We start from the raw sequence: 21,217 nt of genomic DNA, 5'->3' as shown, positions 1-21,217 counted from the left end.
CCGCCTCCCCGTCGGCACGTCTTCGCCTGCACGGGCTCGCGCGCGAGCCAATGGGAGGCCCTATGTACATTCTGGGAAATGTAGTCCAAAGCCCGGCGCGGGGAGAGGCCTTGTTTGCGAGGGCTGATAGGCCGCTGGCGGTGCTCAGTGCACCTTGGGAAGTGTAGTTCTGGTGCCGTTAGAGCCATTCGGAGACAGGCGTGCGAGGGACGCCACGGCGAGGGGCCCACGGGACGCGTCCCTTGCCGCGATGCTTCCTGGGAAGTGTAGTTCTGGGTGAGGCCTGTAAGGCGGTGGTGTGGGCTGGAACGGACTACTCGGTCTCGGAGAGTTGGGGGAGGGGGGACGGATGAGTTGGCGCAAAGCCTGCCGGGGCATGGAGTCCCCGTGAGCTTTGTGCGCATGTGCGAAGAGGTGAGGGGGCTTGGGGGGCCTCGTCTGGGAGAGTGAGGTGAGCGAGGGGGGAAGGGGGGCTGGGAGGGGTGGTTGGACGCGCTTTGGGGAGAGGGGGGCTGGAGGCCGGAGGAGGGAGGGATGGGGAGCGGGGGGGGCGGAGGGGAGAAGACGGGGAGCGAGTAAAGCGGGAGGTGGGCGAGGGGGATGGGAGAGGGCACGGGGGGGGGAGGGGCTGGGGGAGGGCCGGGAAGTGGGAGGGGGCTGTGGCCCCTGGAGGTGGGGAACGCAGAGGCAAGTGAGCCGCCGAGGGAGGGGGGAGGGGCCGGGAAGGGGGAGGGTCCCCCCAGGGGTGGGGCCGGGGGCTCGGGGGCCCGCCCCTCTGGAGGGGTGCAGGTGGTTCATTTTGCCTCGACCTCGAGCGCACGCGCGCGCGCTCCCAGGAGTTCTGCGAGTCCCCGGGACAAGGTGGGTCCCCTCGCTGCGCTCCCTGTGGACTGGAGCGCCCACCTCTGTGGCCGTGCTCACGGTAGGAAGTTGGTTAGTGGGTGCAAGATGCCTCGAGGCTGCGTTTGCTGCTGTTGCCACCTGAAACTGCCCCTTCTCGCCCCCCTCCAGTCGCCCTCTTGCGTCTCCTGTTCCCGTTTAGAGTTGGATTTTAATGCGTGTTTGGTTAATAGCGGTGCCCCCTAGCACTCCACAAAGTAGCAGGAATTTCAGCTCTGACTCCAGTTGAGGACTTGCATAGAGCCTAGTGCTATTCTCAGCGTCTTTGTTGTCCTTGTATCTTGAATTCCTCCTGCGGTCTGGGATTGGTTTGATTTTTCTCCCCATTGTACAGCCCGGGCTGTGGAGAGTCCGTGTAAAAGGTGCTGTTGTATCTCGTCCAAGGACAGATGGCTGGTAGGTGGCCGAACTGGGATTTGCTGCAGGGCCCTTGTGCTCTGAGTAAATATTTGTCCAGTGGACCCGTGGCTCTCCACCGGGGTCGAGTTTGCCTCCCAGGGACATGTGGCAATATCTGGAAACATTTCTGGTTGTCGCAGTTGGGGAGATAGCCACTGGCATCTGGGGGAAGAGGCCAGGGATGTCGATAAACACGTTACGTTGCGTGGGGCGACTGCCACAATGTGGAATTATCTGGCCCCGGATATGACTGGTGCTGAGGTCTGGAAACCCTCAAGTGTACTAGGAGCTGGGCCGCTTCTAGTTCAGGTTCCCAGCAACCCCTGTGGGGAAGAAGCTGTTACACGAGTCCTGTGTCCCAGGTGCAGAAGTGAAGCCCACGTGTCCAAGGTCACACAGTGGGGCACGCAGCCAAGGTCCAGAGCCCATCTTTTCAGCATTCAGCTAGCCAAAGGTGCTGTGCAGAGGTGCTGGGACTCTGGAGTCAGAACGGTTCCAGGTTTGAAAACTGCCTCTAAGTGTTCATTTCTCCTGCTCACCATGGTACCCAGCTCACAGGGCTGTTGGGACGGTGGGGTGGGGGCAGTGTGAGACAGAGGCCACTCAGTGGCTGTCTCCCAAGGCCTCCAGGGTGCCTGGTCGGGCGGGACGATACTCCTTGGACACAGACAACAGTGTCACAGATGCTTTTGTAGCGGTGGCAGGAGGCACTGGACCCTCAGTGGGTGGTAAGGATTGGTTTACAGGGTGGCATGAACTTGCTTAGCACTTAGTATGTGCTTTCTCAGGGTGGTGACCCCGGGACCCAGAGAAGGGTCCCGCTGGCCCCGCTGTGAGAAACTCAGCGTGGACAGCTGTGGGAACGTGGCTACCCATGACCCATGACTGCAGGGCCCTGCCACTTGGTGCTGGGGCCTGGCTCCCTCAGGTCAGATTCCACTCCCTTTGGGGGTGGGGGGGAGGGTGTTTGTCACAGTACAGAAGGCTTCTGTGCATCCTTCGAGACTCAGCTCTGGCCCAGGTGTTCTGGAAACCCTACCCTACCTCTCCCAGGCCCAGTCAGTGCTTAGATGGAGGGATGGGTAGGCAGGAGGTGGTCCTGCAGAGCCTGAGCTCTGCCCCTTACTAGCTGAGTAACTTCACTCTCTCCACTTGTGAAACGGGGGCCATAATACTCCTTTCAGAGGAAAGATCATCCTGTACATTTCCTTTGAGTGCCAGCCAGCATGCTGGGCTCTCCTGGGCTCTCTTGCTCTCAACTCTTGTGAGGGAAAACAGCATACAAACACGACAGCCCATCTTGTTAAACACTAAAAGGGAATTGCTAAAGGGAAAGGTAACTGCAGGGAATGGTGTGTGGATGCTGTGCAAATCGGATGATTTGAGGAGACTCTCCAATGGGGGGGGGGGGAATCACATGGAGGCCTCAAATATGAGAAGGAGCCGGCTGAGCAAGGGTTAGGAAGGAGAAAATAGCAGGTACAAAGGCCCTGGGATAGGACTTGCCTTAGGTCCAAGAAGATAATCAGGGAGGCAGTGTGGCTGAGTATAGAGAGCCAGGGATAGAAGGAAGAAATCAGAAAAGTAGGCGAGGAAGCAGTCAGCAGGTTTGGAGCGGGGAAGTGTCACAGCGTGATTTCTATTAAGGAAAAAACCCCTTCCTGAGTGTTGTGGTGATTTGCAACTAGAGCGACACTCTCGGGAGCAGGGAGATGCTGCGGGGGCTGTGACAGCCGACCCAGCAATGAGATGATGCCTGTGGTCGGTGGTGTAGTGGTTAAGCGTCAGGGCTTTGCACTCAGGCTATCCAGGGGACTACCTCAGCTCAGCCGCTCACAGCCCGTGTCCATGCAGCCTCTGAAGACCCCACGGCACACCCAGAGAACGGGAGTAAAACAGCAGTGTCTTTTGTGATGAAATCCTTCTGACCTGCCAAGACCCAGGGGTCCCCAGACCGAGCGAGGACCTCTCTCCCAAGCCGGGGTCTCTCGGCCTCGGCACTGGACCATTCTGTGCCATGGGGCTCTCCTGTGTGCTCTAGGACACCTAGCAGCATCCCTGGCCTCTGCCTGCTGGACGCCAGAGGCACTGTTCCCCTCCCCCATCCAACAGTGAAAACTCTCCAGACATTTCCAGCTGTTTCCCGGGGTCACGTCTGGGTTCCCTCCCTCAGGAAGGGGAAAGCGGAAGTAGGGGCACATGGCTTCCTCGGGGGTGGGGGACCACACAGAGGAGAAGGGGACGATGGACATGGGTGAACTCCTGCAGTCTGCCACGTTTCCCAACTCGTGGATGTGCTTGGGGGCCATCCGTGTATTCCTCTGCTCCATCACTGGCTGGGGGCTTTAACAGCAGACATCTGTCTGTCTCGGTTCTGGGGCCAGAGTCCAAGGTCAGGTGCCGGCAGATTGGGTGTCTGGGGAGAACCCTCTTCCTGACTGCGGACGGCAGCCTGGTTTTGTTCTCACAGGGCAGGTGGTGGGGATTTCTCTTCCGCCAAGGCCACCGATCCTGTTGGATGTGGACCTCATCCTCGTGACTTCCTGTCTTTCCCCAGTTGTATTGAGGTGTGATTGACGCGCAAGGTGGTGATGCGATGACGTGTGTAGACGTTGCGACGCGCTCGCCACAGTCGGTTCTGCTGACGTCCGTCACCTCTCGTTGGCTGACTTGTTTCTTGTGACGAGAACTCTGGGGATCGCGGCTCTCACGGCTTCTAGCAGGAGGCACAGTCACCGCACACATTAGACCCCCCCACGACTGACCCATCCTCTAACGAAGCTCGCACCTTCCACCAGCTTCAGCCGGCATTGGTGGCCTCCTCGTCACCTCCCCACATCCCACATCCGGGTGTTGTGCTGGGGTTAGAGCTTCAGCGTGACGATTTGGGGGTGGCTTTGCAGTAGGCGTCCCGAAGCAGCTGCCGTTGGGGACGCTGGGGATGGTGGGGTTTGTGCGTCATGCGGGCGAGCCGTTATGATGACGGTGGCGCTCTCGATGGTGCCCCGCTCTGCTCACTTGAACTGGGGGGAAGAGACCGCGGTGCCCACGGTCACCCCGCAGGGAGGGCGGAGCCAGGGTCTGAGCGCGTTGTGTCCCAGGACCGGGACCCGAATGTCCATTCCTTGGGCACCTGTTGTGTGCAGGGCACTGGGCGCCACAGCCCCCAGGCACCTTCCCCCGCAGGCCCTCCGCCGAGCAAGATAGGGGAGACTGAGGCACAGAGAGACGCCGCCCCTCGCTGCAGGTCACTGGGCTCCTGGGGGTGCCCCCCTCACGGCGACGGTGGGAGGAGGCGGCGGTTTCTAGCATCGCGGGCCCAGCTCTCACCGCGCTCACTTCCCTCCCCACAGGCCCGCTGTCCCTGCGGGGCTCGCGACCCCATGGAGGGCCCGTGTCCCCAGCCCGTGAAGCAGGAAGGCCAGGCTGCCGAGGGCCTGGCCCTGGACTCACCGTGGCACCGCTTCCGCCACTTCCACCTGGGAGACGCGCCGGGCCCCCGCGAGGCGCTGGGCCTGCTGCGAGCGCTGTGCCGGGACTGGCTGCGGCCCGAGGTGCACACCAAGGAGCAGATGCTGGAGCTGCTGGTGCTGGAGCAGTTCCTGAGCGCCCTGCCCGCCGACATCCAGGCCTGGGTGTGCAGCCGCCGGCCCCAGAGCGGGGAGGACGCCGTGGCCCTGCTGGAGGAGCTCTGGGTGAGCCACGGGCGGGAAGGGGGGGGGGGGGGCTGCTCGCACGCGCGCCCCTCGGCCGCCACCTCTGCGTGCGCCGGCTGGCTCAGAGACTGGCCTCCCTCCCGCCTCGCCCCTGCAGACCTACAGAAGGAGGCTGGTCTCAGCGGGTAGGAGTGACGCTTCGTGCGTCAGCAGGCACACCAGGCAAGCACCGGGGCGGCCGGCCGTGGGGCAGAGAGAGTCCGGCGTGGAGAGCAGTGCAGGGGGGTGGTCCCTGAGACCACCCTGCCGGCGGACCCTCGTGCAGCTTTGGGGTCTCCCAGAGACCTATGTGGAGTGAGTCAGGAGGAGGACTCCGTGAAAGCCGTCTTGTTTACCGTGGTGGTGATGCTGCTCACGTTGGCAGGAGGACGAGGTTGCAGCTTCAGCAGAGGCGGGAGGCGCAAGGGCGGGGTCCGGGCAGTGGGAGGATGCAGGGGTGGGTCCAGGTGAGGAGAGATGCAGGGGTGGGGTCTGGAGGAGCCCCACCCACAAGGAGCCTCCCACCGCCCCCTCACAGGCATGAGGGCAGCTGACTCCTCCCGGCAACATTATATGACCACGTGTGTGCAGTCTGGCCGGCTGGAGTGGGGGGTGGCTCCCTGAGCCGTGGTGGTGCCCCGAGTGCTTACTGGGGCTACAGGCACGACCCACCTCGCTCTCCAGCCCCCCTGCAGGGAGCAGGTGCAGCGTGTGAAAGTCACCATTGTACCTCGTATTGTTGGACCCGCTGGTGTGGCCCAGGCCCCCAGGCAGGTAGGATGCCCCAGGGGCTTGGAGGTCACCTCCCGGTGGTGGTTGAGGGCAAAGGTCAGCCATCCCTTTGGAGGAGGCTGCACTCTTTAGTAAATGCAGGGGTTGCCCAACTGGCCAGTGGGCCAGCCCTGCCCCCACCCATCCTGGACCTCTCTGGACGCACAGCCCTGCCTGTCCTGCGCATTGCCGGTGGCCGCCTTCACCACAAGGGCAAGGTGAGGCAGTGGGGACACAGGCCGGGGGGCCAGCACAGCCAAGATCCTCTACTCCGGCCACTGCAGGAAAAGCCTGCCAGTCCCTGGTTCAGAGCAGCGCTGTCCAGTGAGAAGTAGGACTCGGGCCAGGTCTGGGATCCTGAGCCTTCTAGGAGCACATCGGAAGGGCCAAAGAGAGCCTTCTAGGAGCACATCGGGAGGGCCAAAGAGAGCCTTCTAGGAGCAGGTTGGGAGAGCCGAAGAGAGCCTTCTAGGAGCACGTCGGGAGGGCCAAAGAGAGCCTTCTAGGAGCAGGTTGGGAGAGCCGAAGAGAGCCTTCTAGGAGCACGTCGGGAGGGCCAAAGAGAGCCTTCTAGGAGCACATCGGGAGGGCCAAAGAGAGCCTTCTAGGAGCAGGTTGGGAGAGCTGAAGAGAGCCTTCTAGGAGCACGTCGGGAGGGCCAAAGAGAGCCTTCTAGGAGCACATCGGGAGGGCCAAAGAGAGCCTTGTAGGAGCTCTTCGGGAGGGCTGAAGAGAAACCAGTCGGTTTAATCCTGATAGGTGACTTGGTTGAGCTTAGCATAGCCAGGTTGTGACCCTCTGGGCACGTGGCACTTGGCACCTTTCCGGGTGCTCAGCAGCCACATGTGGCCGCGTGGTGCACAGCGACCCGCCGTGCAGAGACCAGGAGGAGAGCAGCCAAGACGAGGGAGCAGCTGGAGCCCAGCCCAGGCCGGCACAGAGGCTGGCGGGTCAGAGGCCGATGGACAGGGGGAATGAGGAGTTGGAAAGATGGCAGGATGTCGTTGCGAGCGTCTGTGGGGCGCTGTCGGGTGCCAGGGACGCAGTTGTGGTCCTTTGTGTCTTCCTGCATCTCTGATACCCTCTCCACCCTTCCCTGGGACGAGCCTCACCCCTCCGTTTCCTCCCCTCAGGCGGCTTCTCTGGGTCATTGTGTCCCAGGGTTGCTTGTGTGTTTCTTCTTGCTGCCTCCGTAACAAATTCCTGCAGACCCTGTGCCTTAAAGACAATGCAGACTTACCCACTCAGGGTTCTGGAGGTCAGCGGTCTGACTCGGGTCTCGCTGGTTGAAACCAGGGTGTGGGCTGTGCTCCTTCGAGAAGGAGGCTCCGGGGGGAATCCATCCCCAGAAGGAGGCTCCAGGGTGGGGGGGATCTGTCCCCAGAAGGAGGCTGGGTTGGGGTGGGGGGGGAAGGGATCCGCCCCCAGAAGGAGGCTCCGGCGGGTGGGAGGGATCCATTCCCAGAAGGAAGGGGGGGGATGTGTCCCCAGAAGGAGGCTCCAGGGCGGGGTGGGGTGGGGATCCGTCCCCATAAGGAGGCTGGGGGCATCCGTCCCCAGAAGGAGGCCCAGGGGTGGGGATCTGTCCCCAAAAGGAGGCCCAGGGGGAGGGGGGATCCGCCCCCAGAAGCAGGTGGGGGAGTGGGGTGGAATCCATCCCCAGAAGCCCCAGAAGGAGGTCCCGGGGGAGTCCGGGGCGGGGGAGGGGGGGGGTCCGCCCTCAGAAGGAGGCCCCAGGAGGGCATCTGTCTCCTGCCTCTCCCAGCTTCCGGGGCGCCCACGTGCTGTGGCTCGTGGCCTTCTTCCCCTTCCTCCGTCTGCAGAGTGCCTCACTTGACCTTTGCTTCCAAGGTCACATCCCCTCCTGACCCTCAGCTATCCCACTTTCACACAGAACACTCCCATGATGACATGGGGCCCGTCGGGATGATCTGGGATTGTCCCCACACATCAGGATCCTTAAGTCAGTCACATCCTCAGCGTCCCAGCCCTTTTGACACGTGAAGTCACAGAGTCACGGGCTCTGGGATTAGGATCAGGGTGTGGACGTCGTCAGGGGCACTGCTGTGCCTGGCCAGAGGCAGGTGTGTGCACAAGGAAGCGGGGGGTCCTCGATTCTCGTGGAGTCGTGGTTCCCGATGACCCTCCGCTTGGAGGAGGCCTCCGCTTGGAGGAGGCCTCCCCGTGTGCCCAGGTGTCTTCACCGCCCCTTCTGTGTGTTCTCTCCCGTTCTGGTAGGAGAGCAGGACTCGGGCTCAGAGCCGTCCAGGGCTCAGGGCTCTGGGGTGACGCCATTTTACGTGATCGCGCTGAATTGTCCACAGTGTCCCTGTGATGCCCTTGCCCCACTTCTGGTGTGACTCGCGACCATTTAGGTGAAAGGTGTGGACAGTGGTTATCGCTAGGGTGTTAGGCCATTGCGGTGACGCTGTGGGAGGTGCAGGGAGAGCTGGCATCTGGGAAACGCCCCCAGGACTGGGGCTGCTCTGGTCTGTGGGTCCGTGCCCATCCTCGGCGGAGCCTGCCGGGACGAGTTGTATGTGCTTGGGGGTCCGGCTGTGTCTCCAGACCTGGCCGCTCATTAGAGCACGTGGAAGCTTCAAGAAACACTCTTGGAGGGTCTCACGCTCAGGTGCTGAATCGGTTGTGACAGTGCGAGGGGCTGTGGCTTTGGCTGTGTGTTTCTTTTTTTTTTTTTAACGTTTATTTATTCTTGAGACAGAGAGAGACAGAGCATGAATAGGGGAGGGTCAGAGAGAGAGGGAGACACAGAATCCGAAACAGGCTCCAGGCTCTGAGCTGTTGGCACAGAGCCCGACGCGGGCCTCGAACCCACGGACCACGAGATCACGACCTGAGCTGAAGTCGGAGGCCTAACCGACTGAGCCACCCAGGCGCCCCTTCGCTGTGTGTTTGTAACATTTCCAGGGGGCATATGGTTCTTTCTGCTGTTAACACGCGGTGGCTAATGGTAACCACAGCCACAGTCAGGACACAGAGCCGTGCAGTCACCCCAGGGCCCCAAGTGCTGCCCTCACGGCCCCGTCACCCTGGGGCCCTGTGTGCCCATCACTCATTTAGCCCATCCCCCACCCACCTCCCCTCTAGCAACCCCTAGCTTGTTCTCTATATTTCAGAGTCTTTTATGGTCTGTTTCTGTTTTTATTTTATTTTCCTTCCCTTCCCATATGTTCTGTTTTTTCTTTCTTAAATTACACATATGAGTGATACCATATGTTTTTCTGTGACTTATTTCACTTAGCATAATACTCTCTAGTTCTATCCAGATAGTTGCAAATGGCAAGATTTCATTCTTTTTCATCTCCGAGTAGTATCCCATTGCGTATATACACCACATCCTCTTTATCCATTCATCCGCCGATGGACATTTGGGCTCCTTCTATAATTTGGCTTTTGTTGATAGTGCTCTGTAAACATCGGGGTGCATGTGCCCCAAGTGTGTGTAATTTTAGAACCAGTTGCCAAAATGCTTCCTGAGTGGCTTCTCACTTGGCGTCCCCGCAACCACGTACGAGACTCCACGCTTCTAAGGACTTCCCCCCCCCCCCCTCCTCCCCCGGTTCCAGGGGGCTGAAAGAAATCCCTACCTGGCTAAGCCAGCCTTATGGAACTCGTTACTTCTTTATGGTTTGTCTGATGGCCAGAACATAGACTCTAGGGCGCAGGGGCCTTTGTCTCATTCACCAGTACTTCCCTGCTTTCAGTAGTACCTGGTGCATAGTAGGTGCTCCAAAAAGTGCTTGCCAGCAAGTGGATGAGTAGCCTCCCCGGCCTCCCTCGTCTGTCCTGGGAGAGATTTGACATGGGCAGCGGTGTGAGGTCTCCTGTCACCTCTGTTGAGGGAGAGCCTGGTCTATTCTGCAGGTGATGGGGAGGTGGATGGGGCTGGACCGACTTGCCTGCTGTCAGTCACCCGAGTCCGGTCCAGGCACACCGTAGCCAAGGGGCTGGGCGTCCGCCAGCCCAGGAAGCCCGGAGGAAAGCTGGTGGGCGGGCAGGAGCGGGGAGGCCCAGCTGTGATCAGCACAACAGGAAACACCCGCCAGTCTGTGCCTCAGAGGTCAGCACTCAGGGAGTCCTGAGGCTTCAGAGAAGAGAGCACAGGTCCACTGTCAGATGTGAAAGCCAAGGTCGGCAGATGGACCTGTGGGGCTGGCAGGAAGGTGAGGGGGCGTCGTGGCCGTGGCTCAGGGTGGCTGGCAGGGCTCACCGAGGCGACGCATCTGAGTGCTTAGCAGGACTTGGGCCAGACCCCAAACCTGTGCGAGACGGACGTCCCGCCTTCTTGCTGTGGCCTGCAGGGCCCGTGGCCCTCACCCCCGCCCTTTGCCCGGTAGAGCTCAAGTAAGTACACGAACAAGCGCCAGGATGGGAAGTGTGGACGTGCACCCCGGGGTCCTGACTGCCAGGCGGCTCAGTGCACAGCCCTCAGGGGTTCCCCCAAGGATGCCCTAGCTGTGACACCACCTGCAAGTGTGGGGATCCCCAGGACCAGCCTGGGTTCCGTAATTCCTGAGAAGGACTCAGGACTTCAGATGCGTTTCAGCGAAGGACGTGGAGTCCAGTTAGCAAAGGCGAGAGGCCCGCGGGCGGGGCCCGTGAAGCTCCTCGCCCAGGGGTGCCGTGTGGACGACGCCTGCTCGTGCCAACCAGGGAGGCTCCCCAGACTGCCATCCACGGTTTTTATTGGGGGTCAGCCGTATAGACACAGCTGACCCCCTCATGGCTCCTCCTCATCTCCACCTCTCTGGAGGCTACAAGTCCCCGTAAATCCCAGTGTCAGCACGGCCTCCCTGTCTCTGCATGCGGCCCTGGGGCCTCAGTATCCTCTGTCACAGATGAAGGTGTGAGTCCCACAGAGGCCAAGCAACCTGCCTGAGGCCACATGGCCAGTTAGGGGGCAGCGGGAGGAAAAGAACCCGCAGGCCCTCGCTCTAGATTCTGCTCTGACCCCTGCTGTACGCCAGATACTGAGCCCCCGACGCCTGGCCCAGGGCGTCAGCCTTATCCCCACTGCCAGTCTGCCTGGGTATCTTCTTGTGGACGGTGCTTGGTCTCCGCACGGTCTAGCATCCGCTGTCTGGGAGCCCAGAGCAGAGCCGCAGGACATCCGTAGGGTCCGCCAGAGGAAGCAAGGGCGTTCAGCCTGTGCGGGCCCCAGAACCGCCAGGGGGGCCTGCTGGCAGTGCTGACCCGGCCGCAGTGGAGGCCAGTGAGGGAGGGCACCTCTGCAGGAGCCCCGCTGGGGGCCAGGGAGCAGGTGGTACCCCAGATTGTGCCCTCGGACTCGGGGAGACCGAGTGCACCTCAGCCCCTGTGCACCGACCCTGGAGGGGCAGGAACTTGCTCGGGGTCCCACGAGTGGGTGTGTGGCTGGAGGCACCTAGGGACGTAGTCGGTCACGGGCCAAACCCTGACCCCACGCTTCGGTTCCCCCTTATGTCAGAACATCCCCTTTTAGGAAACCCTCCTTCATCAGAGCGAAGGCAGACGGTTTTGCCCTTTGATACGTCCGTTGTTCACTCGCTTGGTGTGGTGTCTGCAGTTCCCGTGATGGTTAGACACGGGGCCGCCCTGTGAGCCACCAGTGCCCCTCCTGGGAGTCGTCCACACGGAACTCGTCCCTTCTGTGAGGTCAACGATGGCAGGACAGCGGCATCTGTGACAGCCAGAAAGCGGAAACGACCCCTGTGGGGACCCACCGAACAGATAAACACATGTGGTCCAGCTTCACAATGGAGCGATACTCAGCCACGCGCAGTGGAAGCAGCCATGCAGCTGGGGCGACCGTCACACACACAACGTGGGAAAGGGAAGAAGTCGGTCGAAAGGGACCGTGTGTTGCAAGATTCCATCAATGCGGCATCCAGAACATTCCGAAAACTTTCCCAGCTCCTTCTACGGGGCCAGCATTACCTTGACATGCAAAACCAAAGAGCTTACAAGATAAGAAAACTGTGGGCCAGTATCCCCAATCTCAAAATAATTATATTTCAGGAACCGCCCACTCCCCCCCACCCCAGAAAAGTACCTAACTATCGTGTGGTTCTGTGTCAAGTTCTAGAACGTGAAAACTGCCTGGTAGCGGTGAGAAGCGCACCAGCAGGTGCTGAGGCGTAATGGGGAGGAGGTGGAGAGATCACAGACGTGCACAAGGAGACTTTCAGGGGCTGCTAGATGTGTCCGCCATTCTGATTGTGATGGTGGTTTCACGCGTGTATACGTGTTGAAACTCACTTGATCGTATGCTTTAAACGTGTGCATTTATTGTACGTCTCTGTCTCAGTAAAGCTGTTGTGAAGTGCAGTGTGCTGGGGACCAGGGTAGGGCCTGTTCCCAAGTCACACAGGGTCCTAAGCCTGCGTGTAATGGCAGGGATGTGGGCTCCGCCAGGTCCTGAAGGACATGTAGAAGGTAGACAGGGGAAAGGGGACGAAGAGTGGGTTCCAGGCAGAGAACAGAATGAGGAGTAGAGGTTTGAGAGAGCCTGGCACACTCGGGGCGCTGTAAGCGTTCTACTGTGGGGCTCCAGGCAGGACCCTGGTGAGAGGCGGGGCCGGGTGCGCAGGCCTCGTGGGCCACAGTAGCAGCAAGCAGCGGGATGGCACGGCAGCACCATGACACCCTGAGCTGCACCAGTGGCCGGGAACCAGTTCAGTCTGCCGGAGCAGAAAGGCGACCACGCAAAGTATTCATCCTGCCACCACCAGGCAACGTAGGCGTCACAGATTCCAAACCACGCACGTTTGAGAAAGGCTTCAGAAGCTTCCTGAAGACTCTTCTTGCTAGGTGAGAGAATTTTAGGCATTACTAGGGCACCTGGGTGTCTCAGTCAGTGAAGCAGCCGGCTCTTGATTTTGGCCCAGGTCGTGATCTCACGGTTGGTGTGTTTGAGCCCCACGTCAGGCTCCGTGTTGACACTGGCGCCTGCTTGGAATTCTTTCTCTCCCTCTCTCTTTCTCCTCCTCCCCCGCTTGCTCTCTCACTCTCTGTGTTTCTCTCTGAAAATAAACTTAAAAAAAAAAAAAAGATTTTAGGCATTGCTGACTTCCATCCTAAACGTTACACTTGAAAGAAGTAAAACGTGAGAGGTAGGGTTGGATGTGTGGAACTCAGTAGTCAACTGCATCAGCACCAGGATTCTGATCTGTTCCTTGGGGGGCAAGGGCTTGAGAAACATTGACAATAGCATAAAGGAACCTAAATTAGTCTGAGACATTTTCGGTAACCTTGGTGTTCCTGGCTGGCACCATTGTGCTCAGAAGCAGTCCACCACTTGTGCTGGGAAAAAAAATCCATTTCTGATGGAAAAAAAAAACTTTATTTTTTTCTTGAGTTAAAGGTAGCTTATGTGTTTCTCTTGTGTATTTTGTCAAGGAGTTTGCACTTTACCCGAAGGGCAGTGAAAAGCTAAGGCAGGATTTAAAGAAGGTGCATCAGTTGTCTGTTGCTACATACAAGTCACCCCAAACTTGGCAGCTTGCAACAACAAACATTTGTTGTCCACACAGTTTCCACGGGTCAGGAATTTGGGGCACATCTGGCACAAGTGTCTCAGGTTGTGGCTGAGGCTGGAGGGTCCACTCCCCAGATGGGTCCCTCACATGGTGGCCAGCAGGAGGCCTGGTGGCCGTCTTCCCCCGGAGCTTGTGATAGGACCTGATGACTGTCTGAATGTAGCAGGGGTCACAGGGGAGAAAAGTAGAGGCTATCGCTGTGGTCTCTCAGTTCTGAGTGTCGTATCTCTCGTTTCAGGGACCAGCAATGAGGGCACCTCAGGATGTGATGGAAGGCTCTGGGGTGGCTGTCGGAAAGGAAGATGGTGTGATGATGCCTTTAGGTGAGTAGCTTACCCCCCTTTCACACTGTGCTCCCCTCTTACCCTGAAGGTGTTCTCCTCCTGCCTGCCATTCATTCGTTCAGTGAACATTCGTGGTGTCCCTGCCGTGTGCCAGGCCGTGAGCTGGGCACCAGGGCTGGAGATGGGTCAGACACGCCCCCATGGAGGGCACAGTGAGTGGGGGGTCAGGATAGCAGGTGCCTGGTGACACGCACCAGCTGTTGGCGAGTGATAGGCACTGTCCTGCCAGTCTCCTGCAGCCTGCGTTGCCACATGGGAACGTGGGCACAGTACGTCTACGGTTTTTCCTCAAGAGAAGACAGAAGTTTAGATTTCTAGGATGTTGCCTGATTTTTAAACGTTTTTTGTATTTTTAAATACACTGCCGTGCACCAAGCCCACGTCACCTTTGGCTGCCCAGCTGGCACACTCGGCTCTCCGGAAGCTGAGATCTAACAGCAGCAACCCGAGGCCAGGAGAACTCAAGCAGCTTGCCTGAAGCCACACAACAAGTCAGGGCCAGAGCCAGATAGGGATTGGGGCTTCTGCCTGATAGTAGGTGTCTCTGCACCCACTCCACAGGCTGGGGGGAGGCCAGGACAGCACGACTTGGGACCTGGTGGTTGGCGTGGAAGGGTGGGACAGGGGGACCAGAGTCTTCAGTTGTGCTGGAACTGTTTTTTGTAAGTTGAGTCGTGAGCTGGAAGCTTGTGAGGCAAGTCGGATAGAAACGGGTTGTGTATCTACCTGGAACGCCATAGAACAGTTTGAAAGCCGGGAGAAAGGAAATGAGGTTCATTCGTCCACCTGACTTACCTGCTTACTTACCCATCTGTCTGTCCACCCAGATACCCATTCGGACGCTGCCTGCTGCCCACCCCCTTCCCGGGGCAAGCAGTCAGCCTGCCCACTCACCCACTAACTCGCTCAACCAACCCCCCCATCCCCCCCACCACCCCCCACTAACCTAGCCGTCTACTCCCTCCTCACTCACTGTTCACCCATCAGTCTGCCTCCCTGCTCATTCATTCATCTGTCTCCTTACTTCCCCTCCCATCCATCCCCCCACCCATCCATCTACACCCTGGTACTTTGGATTCATTCATCTGCCCATCTCCTCCTCCTCCGTCCACCCACCTGCTGACCTGCCTTCACCCATCAAGCCCCTCCTCTGTACACCACGAATTTCACATCCATTCACCCATCCTCCCTCATATCCATGCATCCGTGCATTTATTTGGCGATGACTCTGCGGTGTGTACCAAGCACCGTGCTGGGTACAGGGCTCCTGGGGGTGAATAAGCAGCCTGCAGTCAGCCCTTCTCCCGCCCCTTGGTTTCCAGGCATTAAGCATTCCCCACCCGCTCCAGCAGGGGGCCCTTCATCCCCGGCCTGCCCCTGCCCTCCCCGCCCCCGCCGTCTGCGGAGCCACCTGCCCTCACCCTGTGCCTCTGCCCGGCAGGAGATGCGGTCCCCGGGGCTGAGGTGCTGGCGACGGGGGACCCCCAGGCCGCGCGCCCCTACAAGCAGGAGCCCGGCAGCCCTCCGCCGGCCCCGGCGGCCCCACCTGCGCCCGGCCCGCCCGCCTTGCCGGCGGCCCCGGGCACCGCCTCCTGCCCCGAGTGCGGCAAGGCCGCCCTGAAGCCTGCGCACCTGCTGCGCCACCGGCAGAGCCACTCGGGCGAGAAGCCGCACGCCTGCCCCGAGTGCGGCAAGGCCTTCCGGCGCAAGGAGCACCTGAGGCGCCACCGCGGCACGCACCCCGGCGGCCCGGGGCCGGCCCTGCGCCCGCTGCCCGCGCGCGAGAAGCCGCACGCCTGCTGCGAGTGCGGCAAGACGTTCTACTGGCGCGAGCACCTGGTGCGCCACCGCAAGACGCACTCGGGGGCGCGGCCGTTCGCCTGCTGGCAGTGCGGCAAGGGCTTCGGGCGCCGCGAGCACGTGCTGCGCCACCAGCGCATCCACGGCCGGGCGGCGGGCGGCGCTGGCGCGGCGGCGGGCCCGGGGGGCGGGGGCGGGGGCGCGTTCCCGGCCTGGCCCCTGGGGTAGCGCCCGCCTCCCTCTGCCCTCGGTGCTGCCCGGGCCCGCAGCCCCCCTCCGGTGCCTGCGCCGGCTCCTCTGCTGGCCCGGGCTCTCACGTTGTCCTTTTGCTCTTTCTGTCCCCTCCCCACTCTCGTGTTACGGCTTCGGAGCCCTCCCAGCCCCTCCCACCCTACTCGGTGCGCCCACAGGCCCCGCCTCCCCTTCCCTCCGCACCTGCCTCCCGCCCTGGCGGGAAGGACGCCCGAGGCCCAGGAGCCCAGAAGTGGAGCCTGGATCCGGAGAAGGGCCGAAGGAGGGAGACCCCTCCCCGTCTGGGGGAGGGGGGGAGAGGACGGGAAGGGGCCAGTGGTTCCCACAGGACGGTCGGGCTCTGCTAGTTGGCTCCTTGGCCTTGCTCCTCTCTGCGGCCGGAGGCGTTTGATGGACAGATGGCTGCTCCTGGGAGGCGCCGCGGAGACAATTCGGCATATGGAGAGTAATAAAGTCATTGAGTTGTGCACCCCGCAGTCCCAGGTTCTGTTGTGGCCAGGCCCGACTTGGACCCCCACCATCGCCAGGAGGCCGTGGGCACCATTTCCTCGTCCTTGCTCCTGGAGACCAGGGGGAGGTGGGTTCCATCCGGCCCACCGAAGGGCCTGGGTGTGGCTCGCGCACTGGTCTCTTACGGAGGCCGGCCTTGGAGGAGCCTTGGAGGCTGGGGTTCTGAAGTCAGTCTGTGGCTTCCTGGCCGCGTGATCTTAGATCTCACCCGCTCTGGGCTCCCGTGTTCACATCTGTAAGCAGCAGATTTAAACGGGCATTGCTAGAGTGTTAATTGTGGGAGGCCACCCATTCATGGGGACCCCCGAATACCGGTTTCAATAGGTCTGGGGTAACCCAGTTTGCGAAGAGAGGAATCCAGTCTGTTGCTGAGGATGGGGTATGAGCTCGGGGGCCATGGGTCCGGGACCTCGCAGAGGTGGTTGAGGAGGGGCCTGGGTGCGGCTCACTGTTGAATGCAGTCCCTGGGCAGCCTCATCAGGGTGCTGTCTCCCCCACCCCTTGTCCTCATCTCAGTGCAGAGTCCTGGGGTCCAAACCCTGGTGCCTTCCCTAGGAAGGTGCTGGTGCATCTGACCAGCAAGATCCAGGCCACACTCCATGCCCTAGCTGCAAGCGGGTCTGGGAAAGTGGCCAGCTAGACTGTCGGGCATCTGTAGCCAGAGGCTGGCTCCTCCTTCCAAGACCTGTGAGGCAGGACCGTCCCCACAGCTGAGGCAGGTCTGGGTGGCTGGCAGCGTCTGGGAATGTCCAGCGTGTACTCCGAGGTCTCCGCCCCTGCCTGTGAGTCGGAAGTCCAGTGGTCAGTGAACTCGGACACAGGGCACTGTCAGCGTGAGCGGCCCGCACACACCTTTGTCACGGTGCCCTCCTCACGGCCAGGGCGCCGTGTCCCTGTGCCCGCTGTCCTCCTGAGGAAAGAGGCCTGGAGAAGCAGCGTCTGCAGCTGCAGGACCTCAGCAGGGCGGGAGGGGGAGGAGAGGGGGGTTCTGAGGACCTCAGCAGAGAGTAGGGGGAGCGTGAGGAGTGGGCAGGGGAGTCTGAGTTCCTCCGCAGGGAGTAGGGGGAGCTGAGGAGTGGGCGGGGTCTGAGGACCTCAGCAAGGCAGTAGGGGGAACGGGAGAAGTAGGGGGAGGTCTGAGGACCTCAGCAGGGCGGTAGGGGGAGCTGAGGAGTGGGGGCGGGGCCTGAGGACGGGTTCCGGTGAGAACAGCAAGTCCTGTGTCACGTGCTGACATCCACCGTCTCACTTACCACCGCACCCAACGAGGCAAGCGCTGCTGCCACCCCCGTTCACAGATGGAGAAACTGAGGCTCCGAAAGGGGAAGCGACTGGGTCATGGCCGTGGGTGTGAACCGGGCGGTCTGACCCCAGTGCCTTGCGCCCACTCATCACGCAGTGACCGTTGACAGGCTCCTGTGTCACTCGGCTCCCTGCCTCTGCCAGCAGCGCGGACACTGCTCCGTCCCTTCGGACAAGCTCCCCTATACCCTGGTTTGCTCCGGGAACCCCCCCCCCCCCACACACACACACACTGTGTCCATCGGTGTGGACCCCCGCTTCCCCCCGTGTCCTCGTGAGCCTCCGTCCTGGTTAGGATTGGAGGGGCCACTGAAGAACGCCCTAGGAGACAACTAAGGAGATGGGGAGATGGGCACCCAGGTGTTCTCCCCTCAGTGCCCGCCAGGGGGCACATCCGTCTGACCTCAGCTTCCACAGCCCAAGGTGGGCCTGGGGGCGGCCCCCCGACCGGAAGGACATGCTAGAAGGCTGAAACAAGCTTCGTGCCAGCTGCTGGTGGTGCAGAGCGCTGCAGGCGGGGTCACCGGGGGGTCACCAGACACACCCACTCCATGTGGCTGGGGCGGCACCGAGTGGGGGGGGGGCGTAAATGTCCATCCCCTGGAGAGTGGGGGAGGGGTGCACCCACATTGTTGGGAAAAGCCCAAGGCTTGGAAATAGGGACAAAATTCAACGGTGCCTCCTTATAAAATCACGCTAGAGCATTCAAAAATAAATCCTCTCTGAGGGTCATCTTGTAACGAAACCATGTTTGACCAACCATCGTTTGGAGGCTGCTGTCTGCCACTCGCGCCGTTTCCAGGTTAACGTGCTCCAAGCTGGTTCCTGCGAGGTCTTTCTTGAGTGTGGTAGACCAGGTTTAAGCCCAGGGTGTTACGGTTCACTGTCCTGCGGTCCATCACCTGTCTGGATGCAGCAGCCTTGCTCCCCGCTAACCATGCAGTCTGGCCCTCGAATGCCTCTTCCCTACGATCTCTGGCATTAGCCACAAATGAGCTAAATAAAATGGTTTTGCACAAACCAACAGTGATGGGGAGCCCAGAAGGGAGGGCGTGAGGGTCGCAGACTTCCTCTCAAGAGAAGGGAGCAGGTAAAAGCCAGCACTGCGCCCCCAGAGGCCGCCGTGATGAAGCTGGGCGAGGTTAGAGCCGTCCTACCACAGGCCGCCTTATCTGCAAGCTTTTACTCACCCACGGGCACCACAGCCCAGAGAGAGCCTGGGCTGTGGTTCTGGAGGCTTCCCTGCTTCCTTCTTCAGCGACAGGGAGGGAGACTGTTGTGCGTAGGTCCCCGTGGGGGCTCCCCTGAGGCCGCTGCACCCCTCCCTCCCCATAACAGGACAGCACACCGGGGGAACCCAACGCTGCTCCTGAACCGCCGTGCGAGGAGGTGACCAGGAGCACCCAGGGCCGTGCTCTTCGTCTGCTCACAGGTCCCCCAAATCCACTCTGCTCTCACTCCCAAAATACACCCAAAGCTGTGCCCTTCATTTTCATTACCCCTAACTCTGAGCCAAGCCTAGGTGTTCCCCCACGCCGCTCACCCCTGCTGCAAACGAGAGGCGGTGTTAGGGTCTGAGGAAACCTGAGTCTGTCATCAGTAAGCAAGGTCACCCTTGTCTCCGACGAGGGGCCCACTCTCAGACGTGCCTGGGCTCGTTCCCATGGCAGAGGCAGGGTTTTGAGGGTGAGCCAGAGGAGCGGGGGTAGGCAAGGCATCCTGGGCATAGGCTGGAAGCCAGCACAACTTTCCCGCCGTCTTTTCTCAGCCAGAGCCAGCTGCAAGGCCAGCCCGCGGTCAAGGGGAAGGAGGGAGTCGTAAGGCCACGTGCAGACGGTGTGGATGCAGGAAAGGGTGGGGCCGGCAGTGCAGCCCCTCTGCTAAGACCCCTCCGTTTGCTCAGAAGTCGTTCATGAGCATGCACAGTGGCCGGGTACCACGTCAAGTGGCCCATGGAAGGAGGAGAGCCCAGGTGGAGTCCCTGCCCGGCTGAGTTTACGCTCAGATGGTCCAGGGCACGTTTGGGGGCAGACAGTAGAGATGGAAGAGTCGGGAAGGTCTGAGGAGGGGCTCGGGTGAGGCCTGGGGAAGACCTTATGGAGAGAGGACACAGCCAGGCCACGGCCCCGGGGCAGAGAGAGCCTGGTGTGGGCAGGAGGCCAGGGTGGCCGGAGCGAGGAAGGAAGGGAGGATGAGCCATGAGCGTCCGGGCTGCCGTGAGAGGTTAATTATAAATTCGGGACGCTGGGAAGCCGCTGCAAGGTTTTGGGCAAGCCCCGCGTTATCCTGCTTGTATTTTAAGGGCACTGTTTTGGCCGTTGTGTGGAAAACAGGTTGGGGGGGGGTGGGGAGAAGATGAGAGCAGGCAACTCAGAGGCATTGCTCAGTGCAGACAACATGCAGGAGGGGGTGAGTCCGGTCCAGGAGAGAAGAAAGCGCCCTCCGCTTACTCACTCGTGACCTTGGATCCTACCACGTCCCCTATTCTGCAGTCACACAAACAGGGGAGGCTCTCACTTGTAGGCATGGCTGCATGATGGGTAAGCAAATAGGCTCCGGGGTCCCAACGCCTGGGCTTGGATCTTGTTATTTATTGTCTGTGCAATCTTGGGGAAGTTACTTAACCTCTCTGAGCCTTTGTGTTTGTCACTGGTTCAGTGAAGGTAATACCTATCTCACAGGGTTATCAGGAGGGTTCAGTGAAGTCAGACGCACAATGTCCTTAGCACATCACTTAGAGCCCAGTTAGTGCGTATGATTACTGTAAATATGATGTTATTTTTAAAGTTTATGTATTTTGAGAGAGACAGAGACAGCGTGAGTGGGGAAGGGGCAGAGAGAGGGAGAGAGAATCCCAAGCAGGCTGTGCATTGCTGTCAGCAGAGAGCCTAATGCAGGGCTCGAACCCACGAAGCCACAAGATCATGACCTAAGCTGAACCCAAGAGTCAGACACTTAACCAACTGAGCCGTGCAGACGCCCCTGACCATGATGTTTGATGAAGGCTCCTTTCCACAGTGGGTCCCTTCCCAGCCTGCCTTATATGCAGAGTCCTCAATACTTAATTGTTCTCATAACAACTCCGTGGAGGGGCACCTGGGTGGCTTAGTCGGTTGAGCGTCCAACTTCAGCTCAGGTCACGATCTCACGGTCCGTGAGTTCGAGCCCCACATCGGGCTCTGGGCTGATGGCTCAGAGCCTGGAGCCTGCTTCTGATTCTGTGTCTCCCTCTCTCTCTGCCCCTCCCCCGTTCATGCTCTGTCTCTCTCTGTCCCAAAAATAAATAAACGTTAAAAAAATAAAATAACAACTCCGTGGAGATATTATTATTTTTATAATAAAAACAATCATTTCTAAAGATAAAGAAGCCGACAGTAGGCTAATTAGGAAGCAGCAGAGCTGGGATTCAAACCCAGGTACGTGCGGTTCCAAAGCTCTCTTTCCACGTCCCTTTCTTCCTCCGAAGAAACACAGAGCAGCCCAGGGAATGAGAGATGCCAGGACACGAAGATATCGGAAAGTGCTGAGTTCCGGGGCGGGGAGCCAGTTCAAAGCCTCTGCACGTATCCCCTTCCCATCACAGAGCCCAAGGAAAAGTCTCAGATTCATCTTTTTAATCCAGGACATCAGAGGGTTTCTAGGGCAGAAGGTCCCAAGTGACATAATGGGAACCAGAGATACTGCAGAAACAGGTGAAGGAGCGAGG

General features: G+C 60.0%; 1 protein-coding gene across 3 annotated transcripts; it reads left to right on the top strand.

The window, feature by feature from the left end:
* Positions 1-158: 158 nt before the first annotated feature.
* On the top strand, positions 159-16,168 carry ZNF444 (zinc finger protein 444). Of its 3 annotated transcripts, none has more exons than XM_049621912.1 (4): positions 159-414; positions 4,653-4,994; positions 13,542-13,626; positions 15,089-16,168. In XM_049621912.1, exons 1-4 carry the CDS (start codon positions 403-405, stop codon positions 15,673-15,675), a joined length of 1,026 nt encoding a protein of 341 aa, XP_049477869.1. In that variant the 5' UTR covers positions 159-402; the 3' UTR covers positions 15,676-16,168. The 3 variants fall into 3 exon arrangements, with proteins under 3 accessions (XP_049477869.1, XP_049477870.1, XP_049477871.1); XM_049621913.1 differs by having other exon boundaries at positions 160-451; XM_049621914.1 differs by lacking the exon at positions 159-414 and adding an exon at positions 723-861.
* The last annotated feature ends 5,049 nt before the right edge of the window (positions 16,169-21,217 follow it).

The sequence above is a fragment of the Panthera uncia genome (genome assembly GCF_023721935.1).
Source record: "Panthera uncia isolate 11264 chromosome E2 unlocalized genomic scaffold, Puncia_PCG_1.0 HiC_scaffold_19, whole genome shotgun sequence".
NCBI lineage: Eukaryota > Metazoa > Chordata > Mammalia > Carnivora > Felidae > Panthera > Panthera uncia.
The sequence above is the reverse complement of the archived record's forward strand: the minus strand, read 5'-3'. Positions and strand labels throughout refer to the sequence as shown.